The 26845-nt window shown below is 42.8% G+C and overlaps 1 protein-coding gene across 1 annotated transcript; it reads right to left on the bottom strand.

Moving 5' to 3' along the window:
* On the bottom strand, positions 1-24522 carry Ttc1 (tetratricopeptide repeat domain 1). The gene is made up of 8 exons (XM_032912365.1): positions 24409-24522; positions 22558-22920; positions 16486-16546; positions 14440-14552; positions 8615-8651; positions 7695-7843; positions 6274-6328; positions 1-593 (listed from the first exon to the last, which is right to left on the bottom strand). Exons 2-8 carry the CDS (start codon positions 22885-22887, stop codon positions 460-462), a joined length of 879 nt encoding a protein of 292 aa, XP_032768256.1. The 5' UTR covers positions 22888-22920; positions 24409-24522; the 3' UTR covers positions 1-459.
* Between the last annotated feature and the right edge of the window lie 2323 nt (positions 24523-26845).

The raw sequence follows: 26845 nt of genomic DNA on the forward strand, positions 1-26845 counted from the left end.
AATTGTCACGGGATGTTTTTATTAACACAGAGGAACTCAAAAGCCTGCTGAAGGCCTGCACTGCAGCATCTGAGCGAGTGTGAGCGGGAGGGGCCCTGTCCAGTGTGAATGGTCACCACTCAACTGACAGGCTTACATGGTTACGGGAGGTTTTTGGTGGCTAGCACATTTGTGTGGCTCCAAGAGGTCAGCTTTGACAAGCAGGCTTCTCCATCAGACAAAGAACAGCCAGAACCAGGGACAACAGCTGCACAGACACCACCTTAGAATGGAACTTAATGAGGCTCATCACGTCAGGAGGCACATTCCACCCTGATCAGAACAAGAGCAAGAAGGCGGCTCTGGTTCTACTGCACAGCCTTTCTTAGATAAGATGCTTTTACACTGAACGCCTGCAGAGCATGCTCCCTGTGAACCGCTCGTGGCCTCCCAGTCAGCCTTTAGGACTACTGTTATTTGTTATCTATTATTATTTGGATTTTGAACAAAATTGATGGAATAGGAGCCAGTAGAAGAATCCTGCTTGATCTGGAAATTTTCTGTGGAGAGCCCAAAAGGTCGCAGAACCAAGTTGCCAAGATCTTTTAGTTTACCTGCAACATAAAAACAACTCAGGTGAATGCTGGGACAAAGAGGCAGGACGCACTAGTCAGTTGGCTTTGTTGTCAGGAACCTGACTGACACCTGGGAGGCTTTTCAGCCTCCTTCCTCTCGGGTGTTGTCACTCCACTGCCTGAGTGACACTGGAGCTCACACTCCTTCAGGACCCTCCACGGAGATGAAAATCTCCTGCTCGGCTGGCTGGAATTACAAAGGACAGGGACTTCCATCCCAAGCACTGGGTGAAGGCACTTGGCCAAGGCTGGCCTTCCTGGATGTGAGGACAGTGGCTCTTTAACCCATCTGTTCTAAGGAAAACAACAGTAGCCATCAACCCAACAAGGCGCACGTCTATTGAGCCACCCTCACTCACAAGTGCACTCTTGGCACCCCACTCAGTCTTTACAACATTCCTGTTATTTTTTGGGGGAGATGAGATCTCGTTCATTTGTGTAGTGTCTTCAACCTCAATAATTCAGGCTTTACTCATTCATCACTCAAGTAATGAAGATATACCAAAAATAAGGATTCTTATGCTGTTCTAAGACATAAGAGGCCCTTGGAGTTTGTGTGCTGATGTGGAACTCCCAAGAGATTTTGGGATTTATGGAGTAGTGGACAGAATTTATAAAATAATGCTTTGGAAATTTTTGACTGGGATGGGAGAATAAAGTTTCAGTGCTTTCTAAACTGCATTAACTTTCTTCCAGGTCTGCTTCCAATGGAGATAAGCAGGAGGGTAAGATGGGAAGAGACAGGCCTCACGTAACATTCTCCTCCGTGTTCCTTGCTGGCAACATTCGACACTCTGAGTCACCCTACTAGAGGAAAGACCAAGTGAAGTCAAGTTGCATGCCTTCACAATGGAAGCTTCTGGACTTCATCTGGAGATCTTGTCCAGGAAGACTTAACATATTTGAAGAAAACATCCATTCTTGGAGGCAGCTCCCAGAACCTGGGTGATCACTCTTGTAGGTCTCCCAAACTAAAATCCAGACCACACATGCTCACTGCTGCTGTCCTTGAGCACCTGCACCCCCAAGCAGACACAGCCCCAAAGCTCAGGCACAGGGACAGATGTCCAGGTGGGCATCACAGCATACAAAACTGAAGCAGGCAGCCCTGGGGAACCTGAGTCACAAACAGCCCCACAGCCTATTCTAGGGCTGATAAGAGAGGGCTCGGAGAAAAGAGCCACATAAACACAGTATACTGTGGTGACGGGCACAGGTGTGCTGATGCAGGCCTGGGATTCCAGCACTAAGGAGGCTGAGGCGGAGAACTGCCATGAGTTCAAGCCAGCCCGGACGACCACGTGAGCTAAGGGCACGCCATCATGCTTCACAGTGCAGTGTTTTAGGCTCATCTGTACAAAAGGAAAAGTGTCCTGCGGGTGCTCAAAGACCACCCCAAGCTAACGTGAAACATCCAGACCTCCCTAGAGCCTCACTTTGCCCAGCTAGGGGAGGACTTGCTTGCATGAAGATCTCTGAACTCCAATGCTTCTCGAAATGCAGAGAAAACTAAAGTCTATCGCCCACCCATGGGCTGCCTAGACGTGTAGGGATTGATGAGGGGAGGCTGCCCTGGCTCCCAGTGGCTTTGCTGAAGCTGCAGCGGGAGACCCTCCTGTGGAGAACACAGAACTGAGCACAAGGTCAAATCTCCTCCGTAGAAAAAAAAAAAATCCAAGACCTTCAGACGGATTACTTCGCTTAACAAGTACAGTGAGCGTACGTGCAGCTCCTTTTGTAGTACACAGAGATGTAAATTGAGAATTTGCTGGAAGACAAAACAGGCGGAGTGAGCCATACTTCCAATGGGTGGGGAAGAAGACAGGAGGCTGCTTTCGGTCCGTATTCGGGGCCTGAGCCAGGCCTGGTGTCCTATGGCTGTTATGCCACAGGAGCCCACTGACAGTGATGGACCAAAGGGGAAAGCTTAAGGTGCTCTGGAAGTTACAGTTTCATGGCATTGTGCAAGAGGCCATTTATTCATGGGGCAAACATCTCTATGATGCTTGGTGAAGAGTCTGAAGCCATAGTCCAGCCAATGGAAACTCAAAGACTCAGGATTTAGTGTCTGAAAAAGTCACTTATTGCTGTCTGTGATGACGGCAGTCAACTTCTGTGAAGACAGTGTTCAAACACAATCAGACACACTTTCCTGCTGCTGTTTAGGCCAGTGTCAGTGTTCAGAGGCGGAAGCAGCTCCCTCATTTCAAGGCAGCCTATCTGTCATACTTGTCTCAGGCTGCTAATGCTATCTCCCTACCTTGACAGCAATAAGATTTTCTTAGTCCCTCCTGTAGCAAACTTGGCATCCTAAACAAACATGACAACAAGTCCCTTGGAAGGTGGAACCTATCACACCAGGATCCTACAGCAGTGCAGAGTTCAAACCTGCTTGCACTGTCAAGGCTGTTAAAGGACTAGAGATCCAGCTCTGATTAATCTTAGTTTCTCTGACTTAAAGCAACATTCTAAGTGGTTCATTATGTAAACATCTCTTTGAGGAACCTGACCCTGTGTGAGACGTTTCCCCCCAGGATAAGCAGGAATGCTTTCTTTGCTGTGGCTACAGTACAAAGAAGGAAAGATGAAACCCAGTGACTGACCTGCTGTTCAGGAGATTCCTCTCAGCTGAACCACATTTCCCTCCTTGGCCGTTCTGTGGTATGGCCACATCCTACTTTGGCCCCAACCCTCCCTCATGTGAGCTGCCTCTACCCCTACACATCTCCCCTCCTCACAGTGCAGCCACATTCCCAAGTAGGGTCAGTGAACATAACTTGGGCTGCTGGGTTCACTCCGATCGCACTTCAGTGCGTCTGGGGCGCAACACCTTGGCCACTCTTCAGGGATCATGGTCTGTATATTAAATCTTAAGAAACGGTCTCCAAAGGCAACTTCCTTTGAAAAACTACCTGTAACCACCCATCTCTGGTAAGGAGAGGAATAGAGTATCTCATAGCCCAGATAACTGATGGAATATGGGATTCAGGGAGAAGCACGAGAGCACACACAGCTCTAGTCTTCAAGGTTCTCTGGCTGAACAGCTTAGGATAAAGCACTTGACGGACGATGACAAAGGTCTACTTCTAATCAGATAGTTCTGAGACTCACGTTCACATCATTGGTCACTAAGTACACACATCTTACCCTCTCAGTAAGCTGCTAAGAATGGCTCGCATTGACAAGTCCTGCATGTGGAATGAGAGTCTTGCTTACCAAGCTACCTAAAGCTGGGAAGTAATGCTAGGAATTTATCCTTATCCTCCTAGAGCTGAGCTTCAAGAATCCTGAAATGTCTGACAATTTCACTTTATTTATTTGTAAAATAAATGCATTTAATTTTTGACTACAAGTATATGCATGTCTAAATGTCTATGTGGCATGAAAACAGACGCAGACTCAGTTATCATATGTTATGAGCTAAAGCTTTTTGCTTTCTAAATCAATGGTTAAATTTCCTTTAACTTTTAATACTTTCCTACTGTCATGTCTAAGAATGGAAGTAGCAGATCTGTTTATCTTTTGTTGTATTATAATGTTTAATTTAAAAAACTATGGTGCTGGGCTGGAGAGATGGCTCAGAGGTTAAGAGCATTGTCTGCTCTTTCAGAGGTCCTGAGTTCAATTCCCAGCAACCACATGGTGGCTCATAGCCATCTAAAATGGGATCTGGTGCCCTCTTCTGGTATACAGGTGTACATGCAGGCAGAATACTATATACATAACAAGTAAATCTTAAAAAAAAACCAAACCAAAACCCTATGGTGCTGACTTGATTTTCACTTAAAAAAAAAAAAAAAAATCATTTTGGTTTGAGATTAGGGCAAAATTTCCCAACGGCACTAAACATACTCCTGCCACTCTGTAGCATGTATCTATGTCAGGTGTCGAACTCAGCATCCATAATCATAAAACCAAAATATCAAGCAACTCTGAAAACAATGAATATGCTTTATGTCCTGCAGCATCAGATATCCAGCCTAGGTTTGTTTCTTTATGTAAAAATGCCTTTCTCATTACTACACAAATTGGCTCAGATTTGCTCACAAATTTGTAAAGAATTACCATTTTTAGAATATTAACTTTATTTTACATGTATGTATGTCTGAGTGTATGTATATGCACCATATGCATGGAAGAGTCCAAAGAGGTCACAGGAGCATTGGATCCTTTGAAGTTGAAATGGCTGTTAGTTGCCATATAGGTAGGAACCAAACCCAGCTCTTTGCAAGATCAATACATGTTCTTAACTGCTGAGTCATCTCTCTTGCCCCTTAAACAGTTACTTCAAATAAAGCTTATGATTTGTTATCAATGAATTTTTAAAAAATATTTATTTACTTTATGTACATGTATGAGTACACTGTAGCTGTCTTCAGACACACCAGAAGAGTGCATGGGATCCCTTTACAGATGGTTGTGAGCCACCATGTGGTTGCTGGGAACTGAACTCAGGACCTCTGGAAGAGCAGTCAGAGCTCTTAACTGCTAAGCCATCTCTCCAGCCCATGAATGTTTGAATATATATATTTGAATGAATATATACCTATCTGTACGCATAGGATCAAGTAAAAATTTTATGGGCAAAAAGAGGTTAAGAGAGGTTAAGAGTGGAAAAAGTGCATTAATTTATCTACCTGAGTGACCTACTGGCAAGTCTGTGCACATTCTCTAGACACTGATGTCAAACCACAGATGACCACACTAATGTATTTTACATTCATTTTCTTTTAGGACCATGCCCTTGCAATGCACATCAAAGATTTAGAATGTATTCATCAGGAAGGTGCAGCAGCTTTGGAGCAGGGACATGAGGAAGGTTAAACAGATACAAGAACTGTCTAGGAACCCCACAGGTTCTTAGTAAAGCAGAAAGGAAGCAAGAGGCTCTGACTGCAGCTAGGAACCGCTCTGGCAACTCTGAGATAAGTGAATCCCCCCTTGCCCCCTTGTGTGCATGTGCATAGGCCTGCAGAGGTCAACACTGGGTGCCCTCTATTCCTGTCTCACTTTCCAATTCGGTAAGAGCAGCAGGCCAGAGGTCAAGGGACCCTCCTGTCTCCATCTCCCCACTGCTAGGGTTACAGATGTATTCCACCCTGCCTAGCATTTTTTTTTTTTTTTAAATATGGTTGTGAGGCTCTGAACTCAGGTCCTCTGAGTAATCTCCCCAGCCTACACCCCTTAAATGTTTATTCCACATACTTCTCACATCTTCCCAAGCACTAATGGGATTTTTAGTACCATTTTCAATTCAAAATTCCTTTCATTCTGACATTACTGGCTATAATGACTACAGATTAAATAAACATAAAACCTTAAGCAGTGATTAAGCAACAGACAGACTCAGCTGGTTTTTGAGATCATCATGTGAAAGACAAGGTAGAAATCTGGTTCCTGAAAAAGCTGATCCCTCTCCAACTGTACTTCCTGAAATTAAAAACAGCTGAGCAGAGCCTTGTCCCTAGCAATCTCAACAAGACACATGCATATGCACACACGCATATGCACACACAAACGCACTATTCTCAACAACACACACTCACGATATGTCTCAAAGAGATTCTGAAGTGCTGTTCTCTCCGTAAATGAAAGCAGTGGCAGTCCCACCTAATCTCCGAGCTGTTATGATCAAGACAAGCAGCAGGAGCAGACTTACCTAACATCTCTTCCTTTAATCTTTCATTCCGTTCTTCAATTTGCTTAGGTAATCTCTGAGGAAAAATCAGAAACAAGCATTTGGTGAGAGATTCTTATTTAAATCTGACAAGTGTTTAAGCCTTACTCTCATTCACATCCCAGATATAATGATTTGTTTTGTATTTGTATGCGTGTGTGTCTGTGCCCGAAGAAGAGTGTGTGACCCTCCAGCTGGAGTTACGAGTGGGTGTGAACCCCCCAAGTGGGTTCTAGGAGCTGAGCTGGGTCCTCGGAAAGAGTACAAGTACTCACAACCAGTCATCCCTCTAGTTCTTTTAAAACTACGTGTGTGTGTGTGTGTGTGTGTGTGTGTGTGTGTGTCTGTGTCTGTGTCTGTGTGGTGATCAGAAAATAACGTTCCGGGGTTGGTTTTTTCCTGTCATCATGTGGGTTCTAAGAATTGAACTCGGCATCATGCTTGGCAGCAAGCCTTTACCTGCCGAGCCTCCTCATCGAGTTCTCAGGTGGAAACGACGTCTAGATCAGAGGAAGAGCTCAGTAAAAGTCTGTGAAAGCCAGTTGTGCTGCACTCACGCACCTGTAACCCCAGGACTTGTGAGACACAGCAGAAGAATCACTGAGAGTTGGAGGCTGTCTGACTAAAGAGTTAACAGCCAGTAAGACTTTGTCTCAAAAACCCCAAAATAAGGGGTTTGGGCAAGATGATGACGAGTTTGAGGTCAACTTGGGCTACAATGAGACACTATCTTTAACAGACAACATAAAAGGGTAGATCACAATTGCCCATTAATCTCGCTTCTAAGGATCTGATGCTTTCCTCGAACCTCCATAGGCACCAAACACCATGTGGCACACAGATATGCATGCAGGTGGAATCCTCATCCACACAAAATCAGTTAAGATTGTAGAAGAGTCACTAACTATAGAGAACAAAATATCCCCAATGCAGCAAAGAAAGGCTTACACGGGGCACTTATTTAATTTTGAGGGGCAGGGCCTTTCTGCATAGTCCAGCTGGTTCCAAAATTAGGTTTCGTTTGCCCCAGGTCTGGGATTACAGGAGTGTGCTGGCATGCTGGCTCATATACATGGAGATCAAATGGTACACAGTCCCGGTGAGTAGCCATCGCAAAGATCAATCTCCCACATATATTGGTAACCATAAAAACAGAATTTAGTTGTGACCAAAAAGAGTAAGATTTACTAAATACAAAGCAAAAGAAACAGGAAATACTTTTGTTTGTTTGTTTTTTGAGACAGGGTCTCTATTATATAGCTATGGCTGTCCTGGAACTTGCTATCTAAAAACCAGACTGGATTTGACTTCACAGAGATCCATCTATCTGTCTTCTAAGTACTGGGATTAATGACATACACCACTACACCTGGCCAGAAAAAGTTCTTTAAAATCTGTTTTACCATACAAGCTTCTCTTGCTTGATGTACTGATGGATCTTTTTCTAATATTGATTTATAATCTTCCAGTGCTTCATCTAGTTTGTCTGTTTTCTCATACAACTCAGCTCTCCTCAGTATTGCACGGATGTAGGTAGGATTTAACTGAATTGCTGCAAACATAAGAGAAATTGTTACATTAAAAAAGGGTTCTGAATCCGCTTGGAAGAGCCCCCATTTATTGCTGGTGGTGGTGCAAATCAATACAGCCACTATGGGTCTCAGTTTGGAAGTTCCTCAAGAAATTAAACTAGAACTACCATACATATAACCTACTATTCCACTCCTGGGCATACCTAGAGAGCTCCACATCCTACCACAGAGACAGCTGCACACTTAGTGTTTCCTGCTTCTCTACTGACGATACCACAGATGCGGAACTATCGACAGACCAATGGGTAATAAAAATGTGGTACATACAGAAATCTGCTGTAAAAAAATTTTCAGGAAATGAATTAAGCAACATGATTCGAATTTAAAAAGACAAAACACCCCTCACGTTTACCCTATGTGTGGATCCCAGACTGTGATGTATACATGTATATGTCTAAACAGCTGTGAGTGCGGGTTCAGCAGCTAAGCTCCTCAGTGAGTCAAAGGCAGGTCATCGGAAGGCTATGGAAGTGAATTCTGTTCCCCACTAGAGCTGTGATGCCACGGTAGCTACACACGTTTTCACATATTTACTGCTGTAATAAGGCTGAAAAATCCATTTGAAAGCAAGTTTGCTCTAAGATGACTCCCACATAGTACGGTCCCTCTGAAAATGCCATCCCATGACGCTGCTTCTTTAAAAACCTCTGTGTGAGGGGACCCTGGCCTGAATACAAACCCAACCTGTTTCTGTAACTGAGGCAATGTTCTTTTTTGTTAACAAGTTTTACCTTTGCTGCAGTCAGTAATGGCCATCTCCTTCTTGTCCTGTAAGGAAAGATGACAGATCACATTAACATATGCTTCTCTAGTTTCCTCTCAAGGGCCCAAGGGCGCATTGCCACGACCTGATCATCAAGGATGAGTATGAAGGTGAAGAATGCAGAGCTGGGCTAGGCAGTGATGGCACACACCTTTAATCCCAGTACTCAAGAGGCAGAGGCAGGTGGACCTCTGAGTTCAAGGCCAGCCTGATCTACAGAGTGAGTTACAGGATAGCCTGGGCTACACAGAGGAATCCTGTCTTAAAACAAACAAACAAACAAACAATTCTGTGTATACATAATGATATCTGCCTGGTCTTATTGCAGCTTGTTATACCGTGTTTGGTTGATATTCCTGAGGGGAGGTGGAGTGGATCTTGGATGGTGATGAAATTGGGGGTAGAGGAGGGAGGGGAAAGTGCAGTCAGGATATAATACATGAGGGAATAATAATAATAATAATAATAATAATAATAATAATAATAATAATAATGAATGTGGGGTTGGAGAGATGGCTCAGTGGTTGAGGCACTTGCTGTTCTTGCAGAGGTTTTAGAGCGCACATGGCAGTTCTGCTTAGAATCCTTCCAGGAGGTCACCCTCTTCTGACCTCTGAGGGCATCAGGCACGCATGTGGTGTACATACATGCAGCGTTCCACATACACAAAATAAAAATAAATATTAAAAAAAGAATGCCGTTTAAGAATCACATGAAAATAGATGTTGCTTCCCATAGAGAACTCAAAGTTAGTTCATATGAGCGTCCCTGAAAGGCTCCTGGAAACACATGTACATGTACTTTCTTTGCTCACCTAAGACACCAGCACGGAATCTTACATTAGAATGCAACAGGCAAAACTCTGGGTCAATAAGCAGGCCGACATGGAACAATGAGCCAGTCTCAGGGCTAGCTGCTTCAGTATCACATCGAAGTGGACCAAGCAGGTCCACCTACAGGGCAGTGTCTGTCACAAACCTTACCTTACCCACTGCTGACAGAAACACGAACAAGTCAGACCATGCACCTGACTTAGCTTCTGAATCTAGAAACAGCACAGTGAAGGAGTACTATATGCAAGGGAGTTGGATTCTGGTCCCAGCTCTGACACTGGCTTCTATCCTAACATGGCCGTGTCACTTTCCGTTTGTGGGCTCAGTTTCTCATATAATTTACTATCAGGCTGGACTGAATGGTGGAAAACATGTCTTCAACTTTAAATGTCCTTTTTCCAAAGGAAGTACAGTATCACAAAAAGAGGCTGCTTCCCGTAACAGTTCTTAACAGTAAGGGTCACGTCAGCGGACTGAGTATCTACAGAGTAGTCTAGAGCAGCACCTACGCTGTGTACTAGGCTGGCTGAGTGGTTATGAAGAAAGAAGTTTTCTTTCAGGGTTATGAAAGTTCTGGAACTAGACAGTGGTGATGACTGTACAGCACTGTGAAGATCTTTACTTGTATACGGAGTTGTTAAAATAAGGGCTGAGAGGATGGCTCAGTGATAAGACGCTTACTACCTGTAAGTCAGTCTAAAGTAGAAGAAGCTGAGTTTGAGCCTGCAGTTGGCAATGAGCTACACCGTACAACCTGGCCGTTAGAAAGAAGTTACACACTTCATCACAGCCACAAGCCAAAGAAACTACACGATAGGGCATCGAGGAGTTCTGCAGTGTTTTGAATTTGGAAGAGAAGGATGTGGAGCCTTTGGCCTACGTAACAAGCCATGCACACTTGTCATCCCAGCGCTGAGTCTCGGCAGGGCAGAGACAGCTCACTCCAAAAACACTGTCCCCACCCTCGCTCCCAGGTTCAGTGAGAAACCCTGCTTCAAAGGAACAGAGAGTAAGAGAGGTACAACTGGAAACCCTCTTCTATTGTAAGAATTGTACACACATCTATATCCAACACAGAAACACAAATCTTTATGAACTCAACAGACACGGCGGCAGACTCTTAAACTTCCAGACTCAGAGCTACAGAGCAGCGTTCAGGGCCATGTTAGCTGTGTGGTACAGTTTGAGGCCTGTTTGGGCTCCATGAGACCTTTTCTCAAAAGAATAAAGCATTCTTGTAGTAGGGGCTTACCTAGCATGTACAAAACCCTAGTTTTAGCCCAGCTTCATATAAAACCAGGTGTGTTTGTGCAGACCTTTTATTCTAGGCTGAGGGAGGAGGATCTTGAGTTTGAAGCTACTCTGGGTTACAAAGGAAGTCTGGTTTGCTTTTTGTTGTTGTTTATTTTTGCATATACGATGCTTTTATATTTTAAAATGGTCAAGTATTTTGGTGAGTGATACCAGTAAACTGTTTATGGAAAATGTACAACTTAAGTTGCAAAGTAACCGATCTGTTTGAAACACCTGTTCGTGAATAGAGAGAAGGTGGGCGCTGTCGTTTTAAATAGAGAGCTGCTGGCTCAGCATATCTTCTCCAGGGAAGGGCTGCTGCCACCCTACTCGCTGTAAGGCACTTCAGTTGTTTCTGACACCAAGCTCTTGGCTGTTGTACCTCTCTGGGTCCCATGTGTGCACTTCTGCTCCTATATACTAACGCTGTGCTGTGCGCTAACCTTTGTCCCTGGAACTGTGCATATTAATGATCCTTGGGTCTTTTAAACATGCAATAATAACAGCACATAAACAAAGAAATGCAGGAGGCCAAAGAAAGATGGTTATTTCCTAAAAATGTTAAGCAAGGACATTACAAACCTTAACATAGTTGAACCAGTAAAAAATACAGCCGATGAATAGAGGAAGTGAACTGCAAATGTGTGGATGGAAAACCTCAAAGCATATCCTGGGGTAAACAACTACTTTAGAAATGTCTTACTTTACTGTAAGCTACTGAACAATAGTGGGAAATGGCTTTGGACTTGTGGTTTGGAGACTGGAAGGTTGCTATCTTGGGTCAGCCTTATTTACAATATGTATCATTTTAATAAACCTGATTATCAATGAAAAATGAAAAGTAAAAACATTCTATAAGCAGGTCTATCAGAGACCAATATGATAAAAAGAATGTATTCCACATAGAAAATATTTCATTACTTGGAGGATATTTGGAAGATAAGTTGGGGCGAAGAAACTAGCTTCTCTAGCATAATCAATCACACAAGGTCACCACCCCCCACTTTTATTTAACATTTCACTCAGGCCTTCACCAAGTAAGCTAAGTTGGCTAGCTTGTGAGCCCCAGGACCTGCTTGTCCAGTCCTGGTATCACAAGCACAAACCACAACACATAACCTTTTCTCTTGGATTCTGAAGAGAGAAGGTAGATCCTGATGCTTACTGGAAGTCACTTAACAAACTGAGCTATCTCTCCAGCCCTCAAATTATCTTGGTATTTTATGAACTTTATATAACTTGGAAGCTGGAACTGAACTTGTTTACTGAGAAGACCTAGATGAAGGAAAACTCCTATCTTTAAAAAAAGGAGAAAAGAAATGCTATAGTAGAAAAATGAACATAACTTTATATAAATCTGCTTCTCCCAATTGATCAGATTTCCATAAGCTGGAGACATGTCACAAAACAATTTTGTTTTATGAAATTCTGGAACAGAAAAAAAATCTTTGCCATTTAAGTTGTGATAGTAAGTATTGTTTTTCTAGAAGCTACAATCTACCGTGATTTATGTGTGTGTCCCACCACAGGCCAGAGAATGATGCTGTGTGTTTTTTCTTACCACTCTGACAGTGACCAGTAAGTCTTAGCAACCCTTCTGTGTCTGCAGCCCTGCAGTGCTGGGTTCCAGACATGCTTGTGGCTACACGGCTTTTTAAGTGGGCACTGGGATCTGAAGTCAGGCCCTTCATGCGGTGAGCATTCACACCACTGAGCCATCCCCCAGCTCCCGTGAAGAAACTGTAATTAAGCCACAGTGCATCACATCACTAGTTGGTCTCTTTAGTAAAGCGATTAGGGCATTTTACTCACTGCAAAATTCTTGGTTTAAAATACAAGGATAAACAAGTTTACATATGTAAAGCACTCTATATAACATATAAAGCCAGTAGTTTAAAAAAACTTAAAAGCCTTTTTTTCCCTTTAAGAATCCATTCTTTTTTGGAATTAGCTAGCTAGACCTAGAGTAAAAGCCCCTTTAGACCAGGTTGGCCTTCACTGCCTTCAGAAATGAAATGTGGAGTCTGACCAGGGATACCCAATCAGCAACGCTAGCTAGTCTGCAAACTTGCCTTCCTGAAATTTTTTCAATTAATTAAAACAACTTATGGCTGTGTTGTTCGTTTCTCTCTTTTTTGGTATAGAGCCTGCATCAAAAACCACAAAGGGGCTGGAGAGATGGCTCAGAGGTTAAGAACACTGACTGCTCTTCCAGAGGTCCTGAGTTCAATTCCCAGCAACCACATGGTGGCTCACAACCATCTGTAAAGAGATCTGATGCCCTTCTTCTTGTGTGTCTGAAGACAGCTGCAGTGTACTCATATAAATAAATCTTAAGAAAAAAAAGAAAACCATAAAGAATTGATTCAGTTTTCTTGAATATAAAATGTTGATTTGTTTCTTCTATAAAATTATTTCTTTGCCTACATAGAACATTCCAAAAATGTAAGTAGCTTTAGAAACCAAATCCAACAGTAAGTAAGTTCTAGCTTCATATCTCCCCACTATCCCAAACCCCACCCCCTAATCAAACAAGATGGGGCCTCTACAAACAAAACCTTGGTAGCTCAAAATGATTTTGATAAAAGTACTAGAGAATTTAAGACATTAAAGAGTCGGGGTTTTTTTTTTTTTTTTTTGTTGGTGGTGGTTTTTGATTGTTAAAAAAAATAAAACAAAAAAAGAACAAAAAACCAAAACCAACTTCACCCAACTTTGGCCAACACAACAGCTGTAAAGCATGACAATAGCTTACCCATAGCACTTTGGACATGTATAGCTGGAGTAAAAAGAGGTAGGTCTATCTTAAAAAACTTCCATTATCTTAATGTAGCTACACTAATTATGCTGAGTAGACAGAAAGTCAGATAAGCCCACAACAATCTTACCAGTATCAACACGGTCTAGACACGTGTTTGCACGTCTGTTTACTCCACTCTTCTTGATTAGCTATACCAAGTCCTCACTAATAGAGATATATAAAAAACTATCCCTGACACCTATTTTGCCACTTAAAGATATCATTTGCCTCAAGTGTCAGCCACTTTTCCCAGTGTTCATATTTTTAACAGAAAAACCCAAGCCTTAGTAACAAGTATCTTTTCATCTGGAGTTTATTTTTTTTAAAGATTTATTTATTTATGTATATGAATACACTGTAGCTGTCTTCAGTAATATCAGAAGAGGGCATCCCATTTCAGATGGTTGTGAGCCACCATGTGGTTGCTGGGAATTGAACTGAGGACCTCTACAAGAGCAGTCAGTGCTCTTAACCTCTGAGCCATTTCTCCAGCCCCATCATCTGGAGTTTTAACTAGTGGTTCCCTGTGCCTCTAGGTCTTCACAATTCTAGAAGCTTAAAAGCAGCAGCTACAGCTATCCTGAGATGTGCACTACTTGGCTTCCTGCTTCACTAACCTGCCCTAGTTAGGAGGAACTTGTCAGCCTGCCTTCATCAAAATATTCAGCCTGCTACTTTAATGAATGTTAACATGAATCTGAGTCAAGTTCTTCTAAGTATTTTTCTAGCCTCTCGATACATTTTCCATCAGGGAAGTACATGGGCAGGAAAGAACGGCAACTTGAGATGCCTGCACTAGTTCTGGAGGGAAATGACCCCATGGAGCACTGAGGATCATGCAATTACAAAAGGCAAACCAGCTCCTACCTGTTTCATCCTTGCAGCAGCTCTATTTGAAAACAGAACAGATCGATCTTTCTGGAAACAGGCCGGGCACATCTGAAGGGCTTGACTGTAAGAACTCTCAGCTTCCACATAATCTGAGGATAATATCATAAAATGGAACAGTAATTATGATTTGATTTTGTTGGATCCCAGTACAGTTTCCTACTCACAGGACCAGAATTTCTAATGAAAAGATGGTCCTAGGCTTTTAGGTTTTAAACGTCACTCCCTCCTTCTGTCTGTAAAAACACAGTGCCTGTTTGTCCCAGTGGCATGAGGCACATGTTTGGTGAACTGCTGAACATCCTGTCAGTCAAGAGCCCTCAATTCTCAGAGCAGTACCATGTCCTAGTTGTTCAGCTTTCATTTGGTTCAGCAGTTTAGAAAAGAATTTCCAAAACGTTTAAGGGACTGGACAGGTAGAAGACTACAATGTGAGGTCTATGATTCAAAGAGAAGAAGACAATTCTAAGGTCAGGGTGTAGCTCAGTGACAGAATGTTTGATTAGTATGTGCACAGTGCTAACCCAGTCCCTACTGATTTTAGTATTTAAAAAAAGCCAGCCAGGGTGGAGCATGGTGACACACACCTTTAATCCCAACACATGGGAGGCAGAGGCAGGCGAGACTATCCTGGTCTATATAGTGAGCTCCACTGCGTAGTGAGCCCCAAGACAGACAGACCTACCTGGTGAGACTGTTTCAACAAAACAAAAGTAAAACAGCTAGCTAGGTATGGTGGCACATATCTTTCATATTAGCAATTGGGAGGCAGAGACAGGTGGATTGCCGATAATTCAAGGCCAGCCTGTTCTACACAGTGAGTTCCAAGGTTACATAGCCTGACCTTAGAGAGAAAGATCTCTATCGATCTCTATCTATCTATCTATCTATAATTATGAAGACATAAATAAATAAATCTTTAAAAACTACAGATAAAATATATATACACACATATACACACATATATATATGAATATGAGAGAGAGAGAGAGAGAGAGAGAGAGAGAGAGAGAGAGAGAGAGAGAACATGAGAGATGAGAGCTCTTAGGCATGTGCCCTTTGAAATGGGACAGACTGTATATCACTAAGTGTATTGCTGGAAAGGACAGATGCACCCTTAAGCAAACACACAAAATGGATAGTAAGGAGTATTGTGGGGGTTTGCAGGAAGCTTGCTCCTGCAGTGCTGTGTTGGTGGAGGAGATCTGCAAAACCAGAGTTTGCTGGCAGATCCAGGTGAGTGGTGCTGCTGCCCTAGAAGGGGAAACAGGTGTGCAGCCTGAAATGAGTTTTCGGGTGAGTGGTTAGAAAGCCCGAGCTTTCTCCCCAGCCTCTCCATCCTTTCCTGTGTAGTTTGAGATGGTATCCCTTCCTCTTGTACACATTCCCACCGTCTGGCATGGGGACCTTACCAAAGCAGCCACTGCTGGTTCTTGACTCAGTCTCCAAAAATGAACGAAATGAGCCTGTTTTCTTTATAAAGTTAGCCTGCCTCGGATATTTTGTTATAAGAATTAAAATCTAACCAACAATCACAGACAAGGACATATGAAAGAAAGCAAGCAGGTATGGTGGCAGACATCTACAAACTCTGTTCTTAGGAGGCCGAGGAAAGAGCACTATAGTCTATCCCGGCCTACAGAGTGGGATGTTGTCCTAAAAGCCAGAAAGGAAAGAAAAAAACCTACACAAACAAGAACGAAAACTTAGTAAATGACTTCTCTTGCTGGAAGGCAGCAAATGGGGACTGGGATGTTACTTTTTCATCAACACATTAAGGTTAAGGTTGTCCAAAGCAGTAGCTAAGGAGCTTTCTCTTTAACGTCTAGATTAAAAGCTAAACTATAGAAAAGAAACACTATGCTGGTGCAAGGGCCTCGAGGGAACTGCTCACTGTGACTGAGGATGGCTCAATTCCTGGGGTGGTGTGGCAGGGGGTGCGCCCTTTGCAACTGTTCTCCGGTGTGTGTGGGTCTGTGAAAGGATAAAGGTTGGGTGAGCAATACAGTGCAATACAGAGCTCACCTCCTCTCTTAAACTGCTCATTCCCCTCCTCCTTTAGTTTAGCGCTCTCTTCTCTTCTTTTCTGAAAGAGATCAAAGAATTATACAGTTTCTCACGACATTATAAATGAAGTGGGGTGGCTCACGTTGTAATATAGCATTCAGGAGGCTGAGGCAGAAGGACTGTGAGAAACTGAAGCCAGCCTGGGTTATAACTGAGACCTTGTGTCAAAAATCAAAACTTAAAGCTGGCAGTGGTGGTGCATGCCTTTAATAACAGCACTGTGGGAGGCAGAACCAGGCGGATCTCTGTGAGTTCAAGGACAGCCTGATCTACAGAGTAAGTTTCAGGACAGCCGGGGCATGGAAAAAAAACTTGAGACTCTCTCCTCTTAGCTTCTAATAACTCAGTGACTTATATAGGCAACTTATATAGTGTTCAAGTTTAGCAAACACAAACACAGAACAAGCTGCCCGCAGAGAAAAGATGGAGCATGCTGAATCTGCTGTGTGCTTCCCTCAAGGAGCATCCGGACGAGGTAGTTGCTCCAAGGCCAACCGGCAGGACCATCTGGAGGCCTACCTTCCATGTCTGGACAATGTTTTGTCCAACCTCCACAAAGGCAAGTACACAAACAACACAAAACAACCCAGAGAAGCCCCTCTCCATTTTGTTAAATTCTTAAACCTCTGACTAAACAAAAACTTCAAAAGGAAAATAAAAACATAAGCAGGCTATTTCATGTACAAGAGAAGCTTAGACCTAGTAACTGGTTCTCTTAAGACTAAGAACATGCCTGGTGGTAGTGTTGCACACCTCTAATATCAGCAACCCTGGAGGCAGAGGAGGGCAGATCCCTGAGTCTGAGGCCAGCCTGATCTACAGAGTAAGCTCCAGAACAGCCAGGGCTACAGAGAAAAACCCTGTCTTTCAAAAAAAAAAAAAAAAAAAAAAAAACAAAAACAAAAAAACCTCACTTCTCTTGAGAAGACTTGTTAATACACTGCTTGAGCAGGCCATGTATTATTAGATGCTGGATCAAACAAAGTCGTTGAATTTTAGTAAGGATGACGAAGGACAGGTGTGGACTAACGCCACTCTTCATGGCCTCTCCTGTGTGGCAGACATAACCATTTGTGTAGGTACAGCAATAATTCATTTCAGGTTACAGCATGCCAGTAGTTACGTTCGTATAGCAGGCTTGAGGCTGCGATCTAACCGCCAGCACCAAAGGTAAAAAGCAAACACAGCCTTTCCTATGGGTTACCACATCTGAGAAAGGCTGTTCTAAGAGGATACAGCCAAATGAGGGCAGCAATGACAAAGGAGAAAAACTGAAACATTAAGATCATATCCCCAACCCTCCTCATGAGAGGTGACTGGATTATAACGCTCTCGACTGCACTAGCTAGGTTTCGAACACCATAAAAACATAATTCTAAGCAAAATGTATCAAGGAGTGGATTTATGCAAAGATACCAGGAAGTCATGTACCAATGGGAAGCTTCAAGGTGCAAAGCAACTTTTCTGATGACCTCAGCAGAAAACTAGTGCTAGCTAGCCAAGACAGACTGAAGAGCGGCAAATAAAATTCCAGTTAACGTCCTAATCTTTGTCTCCCTTGATCTAGATTCAAGTGTTGGTCAGAAGTATCCAATAATCTACGCACATAGGTTCTCTGTCTATTAGGAAAGGGAATGACAGACACATGCTATAGCTAATCAACACGACGTCAATGCGAGAGAGGACAGCAGAGGGGAATGCAGGGTTGGATGCTGAACAGCCAAGATACTGTATGCAACAGCCATTTTAATGTGCACATCTGTCAGCTTCTGTCTGACCTTTAGGAACCTTTAGTGTCTTTGTTTTAACTCTACAACCTTGATCTCCTTTCACATCTGTTCTCTAGAGGAAGAACTCCTACGGATGGCTCTACAGGTTCAGAGTAAGCAGCCAAGCAGATGAGACTCTTGCAGAGAGAGGAGGACATGAGTGCTACATATGAGTGCTAGGATGGCCTGGGCCACAGAATGAGACCCTATCTCAAAACCAATCCAAACAAAAACCCCCAGCCACCTACAAAATCACCCAGGCCATCAAGAGTAGGTACACATGCATGCGTGGTACAATGATAGAGACAGGTTAAGTTCAGGTCAAACAAATGCAGCATTAATGGCCTAAGAAGAGTGATAATTTTTTGTTGCTCATGCTTAAAAATGCAGAGAATAATACTGAACTTAAGGTCTCTAAGTAGATTCTCTGGCCACTGAGCATACACAAATGTGACGGTCAATATCAAATGTAAATTTGGCAGAATCTAGAATCTAGAATCTCCTGAACAATGGGTCTCCAGGCATGTCTTGGGGAACTGAATTACATTTATCATATATTTTTTTAAAGATTTATTTATTTATTTCATGTATGTGAGTACACCGTCACTGACTTCAGACATGCCTTTTTACAGATGGTTGTGAGCCACCATGTGGTTGCTGGGAATTGAACTCAGGACCTTTGGAAAAGCAGTCACTGCTCTTAACCGCTGAGCCATCTCTCCAGCCCCCTACATTTATCATATTAATTGATGTGAGAATAATCATCTTAATGTGGGAGGGACCATTCCCTAAGCAGAGGATCACTGACTGAATAAAAAGGAGGCAGAAGCTAAGCACATACACTCATCAATTTCTACCTGACTGTAAGTAAAATAAATGTAATAAAACATATTTTTATTACATTTTTATGTGTATGAGTGTTCTGCCTGCATATATGTTTGTGTACCACACATGTGCCTGGTGCCTTTTGTGTTCAGAAGAGGGTGTCACATTTCCTGGAACTGGCATTATGAATGGTTGCATGTGTTTAACATACAAAAGAATTCCAAATCAAGAGCCTCATTCAGCAAAATCATTCTATCAACAATGCTCTGCTTCCCTGTGCAGCTTTATTAAGTAACCACTGCAAAATACACAGCATAAACATTCATTCAATCACAGTACCCAATCAATACCCATTTTGACTTTTTAACCCTCTCTGTTCCTGAGCCTGGAGAGATGCTCAGTGGTTAGAGAGCTCACTGCTCTTTCAGAGGACCCTGGTTCAAATCCCAGTGCCCACACAGCAGCTTATAACATGTTACTCCAGTTCTGGGGATCCAACCCTCTCCTCTAGCTTCCCAGACATGAGAGCCACAAGTGGTACACAGGTATGCAGGCAAAACACATAAACATTTAAGCTCCTGGTAGATCTGTGGGGCTTGATGGCTAGCCAGCCAGTCAGCCAGCCTTAACTGAAATCAGTGAGCTCCAGGTTGGTGAGAGACTGTTCTGTCGCAGAAAGTAAGGTAACTGAGGAAGAAGACTGACCATGGTCTCTGTCCTCCACATGTACCTCCCACACAAGATATTTGATCATCTGTGTGCCATTGAAATGTACAGCAAGTTAAATTCCCAATATTAGGACAAGCTCCTGTCATCTTTTTATCAACGATTTTTAAATCGTTTTTGAATATTTATTTATTTAGTCTGTGTATGAGCACGTGTGGCAGGAGCGTGTGAAGGTCAGAGGACATCATGTGGGACTCAAGTCATCAGGCTTGGCAGTAAGTGCCTTTACATGCTGAGCCATCTCAACTAGCCTAAAGTTTTGGTTTTTGTTTTAAGCAAGGGTGCTCCCTAGGCTGACTTCAAGCTTACGACTCAGAGCAATTTTCCTGCCTCAACCTCTCCTGTACTGTGATTACATGAGTGGATGAGCACATGACTACAGATATGTTTTCATTTGCATCTTAAAGTTATTAGATTAAGGCTGAAAAGTTTCCCTTTTTTTGGCTCCTTATTGGATTTTTTTTCCAGTTTCATAATCTCCATAAAATCAAGTATGATACTCTCCTGTTCCTAATAATCTAAAATAACCAGTGAGAACATTTCTTCTATTTTGTTGGTAATGATAATTTCACAAAAATTCCTTATACCACTAGCAGAAAGTAAAGAGCAGCTAATAGAGGGCTGGGGTGTAACTCATCAGTAGAGTACTGCTGTAGTAAGTCCTGAGTTTGCAGGCAAACACCCCATGTCTGGCTACTAGCGTTTTTGTTTTGATTTGTATTTTGAGATAAGGTTTCTCTGTATAGTCCTGACTGTGCTGGATCTCACTTTAGCTTCAATCTAGCTTTGAACTTCAGTCTGTCAGCCTCTACCTCCTGAGTGCTGGAACTAATGGACAGGCTTGGCTACTAAACATTTGACACTGATGTTATAAATTGAACCCTACACGGACTTTCTGGAAATACGTTTCTATAAGGTTAAACAATATTTGATTTAATTTGCTGATTTAATATTTCTGTAGAGGTAGTTCATGAACCTGATTATCCTTGCTCTTTATTTCTCTTCTGATGAACACACTGCAGGAAATATAACACCTTAAGTTGGATATGGTGAATGCCTATAATCTCAGCTCCTGGAAGGTAGAGGCAGGAAGATTAAAGTACAACGTCATCTTAAGCTACATAGTGTCAGAAGCAAGCCAGGGCTATCTACATGAGACATATCTCAAAAGCCTCCCTACTCTACTCTACTCTAGCCCCCCTCCTCCCCAAAGATAACTTTCATGTTAAAACCGATTTATTTATTAGTGAAAAAAGCATGTGAGATATATATGCCAATGATGCCTGCATGCAGGAGGCTGAGGCAAGAGGATGGCGAGTTCAAGTCCTTAGCTACAGTTTAAGAACTTGTCTCAAGAGGAAACAAACAGGCCTCGGTAGCTTATGCCTGTAATCTCAGCTACCCATGCCCATGACAACCTGAGTCGTGCTCCTAAGTACTATCTAATATTTTACTAGGCTCTCAGCACATGGTAGTAACAAGGCATGCCCATATCTCAGTAAGGCCATTATCTTTAGTCAGAGATCCTTGTAAATGTACGTAAGAGTAAGGAACTTTCTTGCCCTATGTGTTGTTGCTGGATCTCTTTTCAGCTTTGCTAAATGATTACTTCATGAAAAATCCATTTTAGTGACTCTATAGAACCCGAATCTGCCACACATGTTATCTTAACCTATTCCTTTGATATCAACTACTTCACTAAACAACCCTTTGGTGGCCTAAGCTACCATCTTCATTCAAGCTCTCTGAAGATAAGCTCACACGCCATGGAAACTTGTCTGACTACCCTGGAGTAAGAAAGGAGGGCACCAGGAGGGGCAGCTCCAAGACAAGGAAGCTGAGATGTTTTATTATTAAATGCTACACCACACTCTGGACTTGGATCAGGAGATCTGAGTTGGAGAAATCAGTTTTACCATCTATTAGGTATGTGGTCTTAGTTCTAACCACTGACACATTAACTTAAGACAGAAAACATTTTACCTTAGTAGTGGTACACTGAAGGTTTCCAACAAATAGCTACCATCCTTCACAATGTATTCCTTGACACTTACTGTGCTCTGTAGCTTTGATGCCACCAAGGTAGTCAGGACTACCAAGCACAATCCATAATGTAGTGCGAAATACGCTTACAAGAAGTTTGTTACAGACATTCAGCACCTTACCTTAGGAGTGACCATTTAAAAACAAAGCACAGGTGGAGATGAAGGTGAAGTTAGCAGTTCAGCGCCTGGCCTGCATTTGTAAGGAAGTTATAGGTGTGTGTGTACAAGCACGTTATGGATCTCTAAGGTAGAAGACAGAATTCTAAACACACTGGGAAAAGCCAGCAATTTCTTTATTAAATTGAATGGTCAGGTCTTGGCTTTGCATGCCTATATCACAGCACTAGGGAAGTGAGGGCAGGAAGACTGGGAGTTAGCCTGGGCTATTTGGTCACACTCTGACCCAGAAAATATACAAACAAACAAAGTAATGAATTAAAATTTAGAGGGGTTTTAAACTAGGTAGGCATGGTGGCTGAGGCCTGTAACCTTAGCTTTTGGAAGGCCGAGGCAAGAGGACTGCTTATAGGGTCATTCTATATATTACAGGGTCATTCTACTGTTTCAGTCCAGTCAAGGGGACACTGAAAGACCATAACCCCTCCAAAAGTAACACCACCAACAACACAAGTGGCTTAAGAGGTACATTCTCCACAACCAGTTACCTGTTTCTCTTCTTCTGGCATGTTTTTTTCCAGTTCAATTAGGTATTCTTCCTCCAGTTCAGAACTAGACTCGTCGCTGGCTTTGTCCCCGGCCATATGTGCCCCTGGCTGTTCCTCCTCAAAGGAGGCACTACAGTCATGAAAACATTCCTCTTCTCCATGGTCCTCCTGGGGATGGGCTTCAGCATCCTTCAGTGGCTTGCTCTGGGAATGCTGATCTTTCGGATCAGAAACCAGGGAGCTAGCAGACTCTGTTTCTTGAGAATCTGTGACTTTCAGACCATTGAACAGATCTTCTGGAACCTTACAGTCTTCAGACTTTCCCTCCATGCTGCGGTCAGGGAGGGAGGTGCGGCTAAATGTCTGGAAAAGAAAAACAATGTTTTACGTAGTGACGGTTATCTATGTACATATACAGTCTTAAATTCTGTCTTTCACACCTAAAGGAACTTCTACATACAATCCCCAAACACAGCTTGACTTTCCTTGACTGAGAGTCACTTTTTTTTATAATTATTATTTTTTTTTTTTTTTTTTTTTTTTTTGGGGGGTTTCTGTGTGTTCTGGCTGTTCTGGAACTTGCTTGGTAGACCAGGCTAGCCTTGATCTCAGAGATCAGCCTGCCTCTGCCTCCTGATTGCTGGGATTAAAGGAGTATGCACAACACCTAGCCGAGGAACTCATTTTTAAAAACAGGATATCACCAATTGTGGTGGCTGATTCCTGCAGTCTCATCATTTGGGACATAGAGGCAGAAAGATTAGAAGTTCAAGGTCAACTGGTAGCAAGTGGATGGCCACACAGTAGTAAGTGTGAAGCTAGCTTAGGCTACCTAAGACCCCGTATTGGCCCCTCCCTAACCCCAAAATAGATTATAATAAACTCACACTCAATGCCGATTATCATTTTAACTTATAGCCTTGCTGGTCAAATATGGTCTTATACCAAGACTAACATCTGAATCTCAGACGTTGTGGTATTTTTTTTTTTGTTTTTTTTTTTTTTCGGAGCTGGGGACCGAACCCAGGGCCTTGCGCTCGCTAGGCAAGCGCTCTTCCGCTGAGCTAAATCCCCAACCCCAGTTGTGGTATTTGTAAGCCACATTTTAACCACTGAACCACGCCCTCAATCCATACCCTAAATTAAAAGACTGATTTTAATGTGACTCTTCCATGTCCTGCGGTTTGCTGGGTGGCAAAAATTAGGCAGACGTCAAAACAGCAGCAGGAAGAAAAAGACACGGTTCTAATCTTTGTTCAGAATAAATGACCAAGTTGTCCACAGAAAACGAACCAAAGTCCTGGGCCACTATTGCCACCGGAAGCCGAAGAATAAGTTTCTTATGGAGCCCAAGATGGCATCTGTGTCCAAATCCTGCTCATCATCGTAACCAAATGCAAGCGGTATAGCTTAGGTAGCTAATTCTGGAAGGGGATCCTCGAGGGGAACAGAACTCGGCATTGGTAGAGCCGGTTCTCAAACCTCGCTGTGCAACTGTGCTGCCCAGATACTGACAATATCGATCTGCAAGTCAGGACAGAAAATCTGTATTTTTTTTAAGTGACCCGGATGATTTTTACGTCCTATTAACCACAGTTGCTCTAGAAGCTGAGTCAGAACCTCTGCGGTACCTGCCACCCCTCTCTAGTCGCAGCAAAACCACGCCAATGACCCAGTGTCGCGTTGAAGTCCGAATTCGTCCTAGGCTGTTCCAAGAAAAGTTAAAAGAAAGGGTCAGGAACGCGCAGGTTTCGCCTCTAAGCGGGTATCGCTCCCCTCCCGGCTATGAGTTAAGGTTAGAAAAGCACCTCCCCGCGCGACCCCGCGCCTGTTCCCGGCCACAGTCCTCACCTTGCGCCGCGAGACCCACGACGGTCTTCCGAGCCCCCCAGTTTCGCTCTCCACCGCTCGGGCCTGCGAGTCCTTCTACTTCCCGCTACGTCATTACACTTCCGGCCGCTCCGACCAATGGTACCGTTGTTGGCAAAGCATTCTGGGAAATGTAGTGGCCAACTCGAAGTGAATGAGCGGAAGTCGCTATGTGACATCACTGTACGGCTCAGTACTATGAGCCGCAGCTGCCATCTTGAGTTACGTCAAATCCTGTCATTTAGTACAAAGTTATTTTTCAAACTCGAGTGCTTGTGGCTATAAAAACGTCTTTATTCTGGAGTCTCTCGTGCTTGGAATGTGCATAAGGATCAGAAAGCCAACTTCGTCCCCAAACAAACATTTCTCTCCAGTAGATTCCAAAGTGCCGATCAAGAGATCTGCTAGGAGAGGAATAGTTTTCATAATTTCATATTACACACTTTTCCACTCATTTCTCATGACTGTGCGGGGTTTTCCAGTGGCTATCTTCTGATATAGTGCAGCAGAAGGAATACAAAAAGAGATGGATTGTTCTAGCTGTTAGGCAAGCTAGACCTCCAGGCCTTCGCGTGTCCTGTATTAAATCAGAGATTTGCAAAAATTGAAACAATGCCACTCTTCTTGTGACAGGATAGCAAAGATGGAGAAAATTAAAAAGACATAGGGAGCAAAGGAGCCTTTCATTAAATCTAGTTAAAGTCTTTCCTAGTCTTTGTCAAGAATTTCCACAAAGGCTAGGAAACACCGCTCAGTAGTTGGGAGCAATGAGTATACTTCCAGAGGACCAGGATTCAATTCCCAGCACCAACATGGCAGCTTACATCTGTCTGTAACTCCAGTCCCAGGGCATTTAAGACCCTTTTCTGATCTCCATGGCCACTAGGCACACACATGGTAAACAGACATACATGTAGACAAACACTCGCACACACAAGAGGAGTTAATTAAAAATAATAAACTTGAAAAGGTTCCATAGAAATATACAAAATTTCATAGACAGAAACACTGTTCCTTTTATTTGTTTTTAAATGTACAAAATGTCTTAAATGTTTAAGAATTTACACAGAAATGAAACATAAGACATAATCATACCCAGTGAAGCATGAACCATATCTCTGACTCGTACTTTTCTGACAAATAAGATTGTGAGGGGCTGGTGAGATGACTTAGTGCGATATAGCACTTGCCAACAAGCTTGAGGGCCAGAGTATGATGATCTCCAGGGACCACATTGTAGGAGAGAAGCAGCTCCTGCAAGCTGTCCTCTGATCCACACTTACGTGTCACTCACACACCTGTACTTACCTCTCTATTTCTCCTTTTCTTGCTCAATACTAACAGTAAATAAAATGACAAAAAGCATATGATTCTGATGTTGTTTCCCATAGTTGTTTATGTAATTTGGCTTGCATGGTATGATGAACTAATATCAGTAGTTTGGATTAAAAATTTTTGAGTAAATATTTACTATGATGAAAACATTGAATAAGTATACCACATCACTTTTTTTTTTTTTAGTTTTCAAAATCCTTTAAACAATGTACTTTAAAATTCACCAATGTGGGTGCTCATGGGTATAATTCCAGTGCTTGGGAGGTAGAGGCAGGAAGGTCACAGAAGTCTGTGGCCAGTCTGGGTAGGTAGACTGGGTGTCATGAGTTCTAGTTCAACCATGAGTGCTAGGAAAAATGTGTGTGTGTGTGTGTGTGTGTGTGTGTGTGATACATACATATATATACACATATATATATACATATATGTGTATATATATATATATGGTATTGAGACATTTTTCTGGGGCCTGCTATAACCCCAGTTGCTTCCATCAAGGTGAAGCTGGAAGGTTTAAAGTTTCAGATGAGGGGCTGGAGAGATGGCTCGTCGGTTAAGAGCACTGACTGCTCTTCCAGAGGTCCTGAGTTCAAATCCCAGCAACCACATGGTGGCTCACAACCATCTGTAATGGAATCTGATGCCCTCTTCTGGCGCGTCTGAAGACAGCTACAGTGTACTCATCTATAATAAATATATAAATCTTAAAAAAAAAAGTTTCAGATGAAACTTCACCTGGGCTATCGAGAGAGTTCACAACCAACCTGAGCATCTCAGTGCACAAAAGGAAAAGTTAAAAAAAAGAACTAAGTTGGACAGTGCTTGCCTAGCGCCTCTGAGGTCCTTTGTTTAACAATCTCTACCACTGAAAAGAGAGGGTGTGGGGAGGAGAAAGCAGAAGAGAAGGAAGAGGAAGAGAGAAAGTATGATTTAGACACTTAAACAAGACTTCTTCAGAAGCCCAAGCTAACTATGTGGTACCTATATCCCCCCCCGCCCCCCTCAGCATTGTTGTAGGATATCTGCACTTTGTGAGGTTGTGTACTGTGAAAATCTGTCTCTAGTTATGATGTGGCTCAGCCTT

Source organism: Rattus rattus, chromosome 9 (assembly GCF_011064425.1).
Source record: "Rattus rattus isolate New Zealand chromosome 9, Rrattus_CSIRO_v1, whole genome shotgun sequence".
In the NCBI taxonomy this organism is placed as follows: Eukaryota; Metazoa; Chordata; class Mammalia; order Rodentia; family Muridae; genus Rattus; species Rattus rattus.